The 9,998-nt window shown below is 41.7% G+C and overlaps 1 protein-coding gene across 12 annotated transcripts in view; it reads left to right on the top strand.

Moving 5' to 3' along the window:
- LOC147342206 (cytoplasmic tyrosine-protein kinase BMX-like) overlaps positions 1-5,921 on the top strand; it is a 51,912-nt gene extending 45,991 nt beyond the window's left edge. For 2 of the 12 annotated variants that reach the window (XR_015157553.1, XR_015157551.1), the window contains 4 exons: positions 2,529-2,673; positions 3,012-3,124; positions 3,386-3,500; positions 5,721-5,921. Coding sequence is in view for 5 of the 12 variants with exons in the window: in XM_086383664.1 (XP_086239790.1) it covers positions 2,408-2,450; positions 3,012-3,110 (142 nt within the window). In the remaining 7 variants the exon portion in view is untranslated. Of the gene's footprint in view, positions 1-2,407; positions 2,451-2,528; positions 2,674-3,011; positions 3,125-3,321; positions 3,501-5,720 lie in introns of all 12 variants that reach the window. The other 10 variants (XM_086383664.1, XM_086383660.1, XR_015157549.1 and 7 more) reach the window with 9 other exon arrangements.
- The last annotated feature ends 4,077 nt before the right edge of the window (positions 5,922-9,998 follow it).

The following is a 9,998-nucleotide window of genomic DNA, read 5'->3' as shown; positions in this document are numbered from 1 at the left end:
TAGGATATCAGTTATCAGTGAAATCTAAACGATGACACAAAAAAACTTCTTGACAAAACAGAAACCGTTTCAGACATACAAAACGAACTTAGGGATACTAAAGGGGAAAGAGGTGGAGAATTAATTAGGAATTTGGTATTAATAAATACACACTGTTACATATAAAATAAATAAACAACTACTGTATAATATGGGGAGCTATGTTCAATATTTGTAATAACCTAATCTGAAACCTGAACTGAATCTGAAACCTAATAATCTGAGAAAGAGTATGTATATAGTTGTGTTTACATATAATATATACCTATACAAATAGTATTATGTAAGTAACACAAGAACATAAAACTACTGCTCAATTAAAAATGTACCAGTTTTCAATAGGGAAAAAAAAAAAAGAGTCCACACATCACTGATACAAATATTTGAAGTTATAAATCCATTTAACACACCACTACACAAAATTGGCTCTATGAAAACAGAAGCCTTTTCTGGGGCTGTCTTCATGGACACACACCCCGCACAGTGTCGGGGGCTCCTGCACTTAGAAGGGCTCCGTGCTTGGTTTAAGGCTGTGCGGTCAGCATCCATGTTCTTTTAATCCTTACACAAGAATTCTGACACTTTCATTCTGCATTGATCCCTGCCAATGATGTAGCTCATCCAGTCTCTGGAAACTGTTGTCATAAAACTGGGAAGGGGCCTTGATGTCAGGACAGAAAAATCTGCAGAAACTCCCTTGGGCTCCTAACCCCTATGTCCTGATGTAACTTGAAAACATATGTTTTGCTATTACACGGCTAATAATTCTATAGAATCCTGAAAAGTTATTAACAGCTGACATAATCATACAGAAAGAGGTCAAGCTGTGTCACCAAGGGAAACTGTTCTGGCTCAAATGGAATGGTCAATCCCTTTATAGGGATCAATACAGGTCTCTAAATCTGCCCAAAGAAGCATGTGTGTGTGCTCAGTCACTCAGTCGTGTCTGACTCTGGGACCCTGTGGACTGTAACCCACCAGGCTCCTCTGTCCATGGAATTCTCCAGGCAAGAATACTGAAGTGGGTAGCTATTCCCGTCTCCATGGAATCTTCCTGACCCATGGGTCAAACTCAGGTCTCTTGCCTTGAGTACGCCTTGAGTAACATGGTAACACATGTCTCTGTAGTTAGACTGTGAAGAAAGAAAATAACTAAATATTTAATAAACCCTAATCTGTGGGAGAAGGCAATGGCACCCCACTCCAGTACTCTTGCCTGGAAAATCCCATGGATGGTGGAGCCTGGTAGGCTGCAGTCCATGGGTTGCGAAGAGTAGGACACGACTGAGCGACTTCACTTTCACTTTTCAATTTTAATGCATTGGAGAAGGAAATGGCAACCCACTCCAGTGTTCTTGCCTGGAGAATCCCATGGACAGAGAAGCCTGGTGGGCTGCCGTCTATGGGGTCACACAGAGTCGGACACGACTGAAGTGACTTAGCAGCAGCAGCAGCAATCTGTGGGAAAAAAAATTGTCAAGTTGACACGTTACACTTAATGGACTTTACACATCCGAAAATTAAACATTCATCCTATGATACTCATCACTGTTGATTATTAGAGAAACGCAAATCAAAACTACAAGGAGGTACCACCTCACACTGGTAGAATGGTCATCATTAAGAAATCTCCAAATAAAAAGTGTTGCAGAGGGTATGGAGAAAAGGGAACCCTCTTACACTGTTGGTGGGAATGTAAATTGGTGCAGTCCCTGCAGATAACAGTATGGCAGTTCCCCAAAAAACTAAAAATAGAGTTACCATATGATCCAGCAATCCCACTCTTAGCCATACATTCAAAGATATAATTCAAAAAGTATTATATATATTATTATATATAATACATAATTCATGCAGTATTCTAAAAGAATCTGTGCATACCAGCTACAGATCTGACAAGAAACCTTTACTCTCACATGTGAAGTATCAAATTTGTCTTTTATTGCCTGCTATATTTAGACTCTTGGTTCATACTGCATGTAACCACATACTATGATAATTAAATCCAGTTTGAATTTCAGCTTTAAGATGTTTCCCTCCAGTAGTGTAGGAGCATTCTCTTTTCTCCAGTCTCTGTTACACTGGTATGACATTTCAAACCTCAACAACTCTTACTGTTGATGTGAATATCAATTTCATTTTAGCTCAGTTTGAGTTGAGAAGCAAAAAATCTGGGGGCCTGTTTTTTTCTGTTTTCTTCATGGGGGAAAAACGAAACTGTTAGAGAAAGTACGTGCAGCTCATTTGCTCTTTGAATCACTAATCATTTGCAGGAATTTTTTTTCTCTACTGTGTGCTTTCATTCATATAATAACAAATGACAGAATTAGAAGAAGCTAATTTGAAATGATGGCTTGCTTCTACCTAGAAAGTCTGAAGCAAAGGAACCAATGGGAACTGCAAAGATTAAGGTATCAAACTTTTAACTAGCATGCTTGTAATCTCAACAATACATTTTTACTCTGATAAAGAATATACTTTTCTGGAAGTCTTCCAGGATGGCTGTCTCCTGCTGGAAGCCTTGCATCCTGGAATCGGGCCACTTCCTGTCTGTCTTTACAGGACACTGGGCTGCACTCTAAGAAATTCCTAGCTCTCCCCTGGATCCTGGCCATCGCGTGACCAGAGAAACTGGTAACAGCTTTGTTTTGCCTGTTGAAATGTTTAATGACACAGATTCTTTCAGTTTTCTGATGTGGATGAAGTGTGGAGACCACTGATGTTTTCTTTTCCAAGAAATGTACATGCTAGTCAACATGAGGTGTGTCCCCTGTTCAACAGTGAGGGACCCTGCATGTGTGTGACCTGTGCATCCTGGGAGAGCAGGTTTAAGCTATTTTTAACCTGACCAAGTTCTGTCTACATGGCAGATTTAGACCTCTCCAAGTCCTGTCTACACTGATGATATTTAGATGTAACCATGTGCTTTCTACAATGAGAACATTTACACCTGACCCTGTTCTGTGCGCTAGGACTGGAGCCCTGGGCAGGACCTGGCCTGGCCTCTGTCCTGGAAAACTCTGCGCCTGCGTCTGAATGTCAGCGCTCAGATGTCTGGGGCCTGGAGCTGAGGTGGCTTCTCTGGGTAACGTGCTCTTCTCTGAAGGGGTTCCATGGCCCTCCCAGGGGTCAGTGCTGCAGTGGGCTGAGTCTTTCCCCCTCCCTTTCACTTTCCCTGGGGTTCCTGGACACTCCTCAGGTGGGCTACCTAGTAATTATTCCAATTTTCCAGCACATTCAGGTTGAATAGGGAGGTGGGTTGACCTGGTGAATTGATTGCAGGGCACATGGATCAGGCAAGGAGTCAATGGGCAGCAGGTGAGGTTGCTGCTGTGCTCGCCTTCAGGTCAACCGTCTCTACTCAGCAGAGACCAGACCTGCCCCTTGTCTTCCAGCCCTGCGTCTGGTGTGTTTTCTCAACACTGGTGGGAAAAGAGAGGACCAAGCCTGCCAGAACCAAGGTGTGTGTCCAACATTATCATGCTGCTATAAAAACGGTCAATATCACACAGAACCAAAGGGAAAAGAGGACTTCTCTGGGATAAATGTGGGGAGAGGAAAATGACCCTACACTTCTTCCTACCATCCCTGGAGGTTACAGAAACCCACTTGTTTTTATCTTGGGGGCCCAATTAGCAGGGACATGGTGTTCTAACCAAGGGTTGTGTGAGCCCAGGTGCACAGCCTAGGGAGGTGGTGTCACCTTGGAGACTGTGGCCGTGTGTCCCCAGGTGCTTGGTCTGGAGATTGTGTGGGTCTCACCCCATCCGTGTGGGTCAGGAACCTGTATCCAGAGACCCCCGTCTGCTCTTTACCTGCAGTATCTCGTCCCCTCTGAGATTCCCAACCTCTGAACTGAGGCTGTTGCCCTGATTAATCCGTGGTCCTTTTTCCTCTCTCTCCTTGTCGTTTTAATCTGAGGTCAGAACCTTTGAGTGAGTTGCTGCTCTGTGTTCTGCTGAGTGAAAACCTTTGGTGGTGTCTTATTCATTTCACAGCATATCACATGTCTAATTCATAGGGTCTCCACAGTCTGGTTTCCCCTACACCAAACTCAGATAATTTAATGTGTAATTTAATTTTTATTTTACAGTGCAATTGAGTTGATTTCCATTGTTTTCTTGCCTTTAGATGTACAGGAACTTGATTCAATTTTACATAGAGGTGTATCTATTATTTCTCCATTTTTCCCTCATACAGGTTGCTACAGTTTTTTGAATTCCTTATTTTATTAAGTAGGTCATATTTGATGATCAATTTGATAGATATTAGTGTGTATATTTTAATCCAAAACTCTTAATTTATTCCTCTTTAACTTTCTTTTGATAGTCATAATTTGGTTTTCTCAGTCTGTGAGTCCATTTGTTTTGTAAATTAGTTCATTGGTATGAACTTACAGATTCCACTTGTATGTGATATCTTGCGATATTTGACTTTTTGTCTCTGATTTACCTCACTTGGTATGAAAATTTTTCAGCCCATCTATGCTGCAGCCAATGCCATTATTTTTTCTGTCTCGTGGCTGAGTAGTATTCCAGGGCATAGACATACCAGCTAGTGTTCATGATTCTGTCCGTGGATTTTCTATTGGCTTCTGTGTCTCGGCTATTGTAAATAGCACTACCTTGAAAATTGGGGTGCACATGTCATTTCAAATGATAAATTCCTCCAGATGTAAGCCTAGGAGTGGGATCTCAGGATCATATAACACCTCTGGGTTTAGTGTTTCAAAGGAACCTCCGGGCTGTTTTCCCTCGTGGCTTCTCCGTTCACATTCCCACCAAGACTTTCAGAGGATTCCCTTTTCCGTACATCCTCTGCGGTATTTATTTCTGGAGATCTTTTTGATGGTGGTGGTTGTGACCAGTGGAGGAGGAAATGGCAACTCAGTCCAGTATTCTCGCCTGGAGAATTCCATGGGCGGGAAGCCTGGCGGGCTACAGTCCATGGGGTCATAAAGAGTCGGACACGGCTGAGCGCATAGCACATACTGCGACCAGTGTGAGGTGATACCTCACTGTAGTTTTGCTTGGCGTTGATTTAATGACTATTTATGTGGAGTATCTTTCCAGTGCTTTTATTATTTTACACCTAAATTGTGAGTACAGTTTGCCTCTTGAATCTGGCTTCTTGAAACTTGGCCCTGTTCGGAATTCTTTTCTGATGATTCACGCTAGGACATTGCTTGAGGGCAGGTGTCATTTATAGCCCCGTGGGACTTGTGACTAGTGAGAGCCTTTCAGCACCTGTTTTAAGGTGCATATATTGATGTGAATCAGCTAATTTCTCCCTGCCCCCCCCCAACTTTCTTTTTTAGTAACCATGAGATTCTTCTCTAAGTCTGTGAGGCTGTTTCTCTTTTGTAATGATATTCATTTGCATCCATTTTTAGATTCCACCAGAAATAATCTCCTATGATACCTCTCCTTCCTGTTTCACTTACTTCACTTAGTGTGAGAATCTCTGGTTTCTTCCCTGTAACTGGAAATGGCATTATTTCATCCTTATTTCTAAGTAATATTGTACTGTGTATATATAGCCCATCTTCTGTAACCATTCATCTGTCCTTGAACACTTAAGTCACTTCCCTGTCTTTCCTATTGTACTTAGTGTCGCCATGATTGTTGGGCTGCAGTATCTTTTAAAAGTTTTTTTTTTTTTTTTTCTGGATTTACGCCTAGGTATGGGACTTCCTGAAGAAGAAAATGGCAACTCCAGTGTTCTTGCCTGGAGAATCCTAGGGACAGAGGAGCCTGTTGGGCTGCCGTCTATGGGGTCGCACAGAGTCGGACACGACTGTAGCGACCTAGCAGCATGGGACTTCTGAGTCACTTGGTACTTCTGTATATCTTTTTAAAGAATGTCTGTGATGTTCTCCCTAGTCGGTGTATCCATTTACATTCCCACCCACAGGAGGAAGGTTTTCTTCTCTCCACGCCTTCTGCAGAGTTTAGTGTTATAGAGTTTTTGAGATGGTCATTCTGATTGATGTGAGCTGATACCTTATTGGAAAATTAATTCGCCTTTCTCTAAGAACTAGTGATACCAAGCATCTGTTCTTGTGCTCTATGGCCATATCTATGCCTTCTTCAGAGAAATGTGCATTTACATTGTTGGCCGATTTTTTTTTTATTGGATTGTTTTTTAACATTGCGCTGTAGGAGTTGTCTGTATGTGTTGGAGATAAATTCCCTGTGGGTATCTCCGTTTGCAAGAATTTTGTCCATTCTGAGGGTCTTTTTCTTTCACTGATGCTGTGCAGATGCTTTCAATGTTTATTAGGACCTTTTTGTTTATTTTTATTTGTCCTGATTCTAAGAGATGGATCAAAAACAATGTGCTGCATGTCAAAGTATGTTCTGCTTTTTTGCCTCAACAGTTTCATAGTATCTGTACTTTTATTTAGATATTTATTTGGAGTTTACTTTTGTGTATGGTAGTAGGGAATATTCTAATTTCATTCTCATTTTCTTTGCTAAAGAACGTGCCCAGTGTCCCCCACAGTGGCTGCTCTCAGCATCTAGTCTCAGCAATTTCTAGTCTCTGTGAAGGAGGGTCCCCTGTTGTCTATACCCTCCCCCGCATTTACTGTTCCTAGCGTTTTTGACTATGGCCATTCTGACCGGCGTGAGGTATTTGAAGTTTTGATTTGTATTTCTTTCATATTAATGATGTTGACATCTTTTCATGAGATTTTTAAAACACTGTGAGTTAAACTTACTTATTCAAATGGGCTTTTTGAATACCTGCTCTGTTTTGAATATTTTTCCGATGACCTCCCTAGGACATTTCTTGAGAGGAGTGTATTTTTCCTAAAGCCCTTCAGGCACTGTGAATATAAATGCCATTTCAATTCAATTCGGTTGCTCAGTCATGTCCAACTCTTAGCGACCCCATAGACTGCAGCACCCCAGGCTTCCCTGTCCATCACCAACTCTTGGAGCTTGCTCAAAATCATGTCCATTGAGTCGGTGATGCCATCCATCCATTTCATCCTCTGTTGTCCCCTTCTCCTCCTGCCTTCAATCCTTCCCAGCATCAGGGTCTTTTCAAATGAGTCAGTTTTTCGTATCAGGTAGCCAAAGTATTGGAGTTTCAGCTTTAGCATCAGTCCTTCCAGTGAATATTCAGGACTGATTTCCTGTAGGATGGACTGATTTGATCTCCTTGCGATCCAAGGGACTCTCAAGAGTCTTCTTCAATACCACAGTTCAAAAGCATCAATTCTTCAGCACTCAGCTTTCTTTATAGTCCAACTCTCATATCCATACATGACTACTGGAAAAACTATAGCTTTGACTAGATGGACCTTTGTTGGCAAAGTAATGTCTCTGCTTTCTAATATGCTGTCTAGGTTGGTCATAGCTTTTCGAAGCAGCAAGCTTCTTTTAAATTTTATGGCTGCAGTCGCCATCTGCACTGATTGTGGAGCCCCCCCAAAATAAAGTCTGTCACTGTTTCCATTGTTTCCCTATTTGCCATGAAGTGATGGGACCAGATGCCATGATCTTCATTTTTTGAATGTTGAGAGTTTTAAACCAGCTTTTTCATTCTCTTCTTTCACTTTCATCATGAGGCTCTTTATTTTCTGGTTGTTGAGCATCATCCCTTATGGAAGAAAGTGAATAAGAACTAAAGTCTCTCACTGTTTCCATTGTTTCCCCATCTATTTGCCATGAAGTGATGGGACTGGGAGCCATGATCTTAGTTCTTTGAGTGCTGTGTTTTAAGCCAGCTTTTTCACTCTTCTCTTTGACTTTCATCAAGAGGCTCTTCAGTTCTTCTTCACTTCCTGCCATAATGGTGGTGTCATCTGCATATCTGAGGCTATTGATATTTTTCCCGGCAATCTTGATTTCAGCTTGTGCTCCATCCAGCCTGGCATTTCACATGATGTACTCTGCATATAAGTTAAATAAGAAGGGTGATAATATACAGCCATGATGTACTCCTTTCCTGACTTGGAACCAGTCTGTTTTTCCATGTCCAGTTCTAACTGTTGCTTCTTGACCTGCATATAGATTTCTCTGGAGGCAGCTCAGGTGGTCTGGTATTCCCATCTCTTGAATAATTTTCCAGTTTGTTGTGGTCTACACAGTCAAAGGCTTTGGTGTAATCAGTAAAGCAGAAGTAGAATTTTTTCTGGAATTCTCTTGCTTTTTTGATGACCCATTGGATGTTGGGAATTTGATCTCTGGTTCCTCTGGTTTTTCTGGTTTTTCTGAATCCAGCTTGAAGTTCATGATTCAAGTACTGTTGAAGCCTCACTTGGAGAAATTTGAGCATTCTTTTGCTAGTGTGTGAGATGAGTGCAATTGTGTGGTAGTTTGAACATTCTTTGGCATTGCCCTTCTTTGGGATTTGAATAAAAACCTACTTTTTCCAGTCCTGTGGCCACTGCTGACTTTTCCAAATTTGCTGGCATGTTGAGTGCAGCACTTTCACAGCATCATCTTTTGGATTTGAAAGAGCTCAACTGGAATTCCATCATCTCCACTAGTTTTGTTCGTAGGGATGCTTCCTAAGGCCCATTTGACTTCGCATTCCAGGATGTCTGGCTCCAGGTGAGTGATCACACAATCATGATTATCTGGGTCATGAAGATCTTTTTTGTATAGTTCTTCTGTGTGTTCTTGCCACCTCTTCTTCATATCTTCTGCTTCTGTTAGGTCCATACCATTTCTGTCATTAATTGTGCCCATCTTTGCATGAAATGTTCCCTTGGTATCTCTGATTTTCTTGAAGAGATCTTTAGTCTTTCCCATTCCTCTATTTCTTTGCACTGATCACTGGGGAAGGCTTTCTTTTCTCTCCTTGCTGTTCTTTGTAACTCTGCATTCAAATGGGTGTATCTTCTCTTTTCTCTTTTGCCTTTAACTTTTCTTCTTTTCTCAGCTATTTGTCAGGCCTCCTCAGACAACCATTTTGCCTTTTTGCATTTCTTTTTCTTGGGGATGGTCTTGATCACTGCCTCCTGTACAATGTCATGAACCTCTGTCCATAGTTCTTCAAGCACTCTGTCTATCAGATCTAATCCCTTGAATCTATTTTTTACTTACACTGTATAATCGCAAGGGATTTGATTTAGGTCATACTTGGATGGTCCGTGGTTTTCCCTACTTTCTTCAATTCAAGTCTGACTTTTGCAATAAGGAGTTCATGATCTAAGCCACAGTCTGCTCCCAGTCTTTAGCCATGCCATGTAGGGCCACCTAACATGGATGGGTCATGCTGGAGAGTTCTGGAAAAACATGCTTCACTGGAGAAGGGAATGGCAAACCTCTTCAGTATTCTTGCCTTGAGAACCCCATGAACAGTATGAAAATGCAAAAGGATAGGACACTGAAAGAGGAACTTCCCAGGTTGGTAGGTGCCCAATATGCTACCAGAGGAGAGTGGAGAAATAACTCCAGAAAGAATGAAGGGAGGAGCCAAAGCAAAAACAATACCCAGTTGTGGATGTGACTGGTAATGGAAGCAAAGTCCGATGCTGTAAAGAGCAATGTTGCATAGGAACCGGAATGTTAGGTCCATGAATCAAGGCAAATTGGAAGTGGTCAAACAGCAGATGGCAAGAGTGAACATCGGCATTTTAGGAATCAGAGAAGTAAAATGGACTGGAATGAGTGAAATTTAATTCAGATGACCATTACATCTACTACCATGGGCAAGAATCCCTTAGAATAATTGGAGTAGCCCTCAGAGTCAACAAAAGACTCAAATGCAGTACTTGGGTGCAATCTCAAAAATGACAGAATGATCTCTGTTCGTTTCCAAGGCAAACCATTCAGTATCACAGTAGTCCAAGTCGATGGCCCAACCAGTAACGCTGAAGAAGCTGAATGGTTCTATGAAGATCTACCAGACCTTTTAGAACTAACACCCAAAAAAGATGTCCTTTTCATTATAGGGGACTGGATTGCAAAAGGAATGGAATAGTAGGAAGTCAAGAGATACCT

The sequence above is a fragment of the Bos grunniens genome, chromosome 29 (assembly GCF_055505025.1).
Source record: "Bos grunniens cultivar Pamir isolate PY7600 chromosome 29, Bosgru_T2T1.0, whole genome shotgun sequence".
Taxonomy (NCBI): Eukaryota; Metazoa; Chordata; class Mammalia; order Artiodactyla; family Bovidae; genus Bos; species Bos grunniens.
This window is presented reverse-complemented; position numbering and strand designations above follow the sequence as displayed.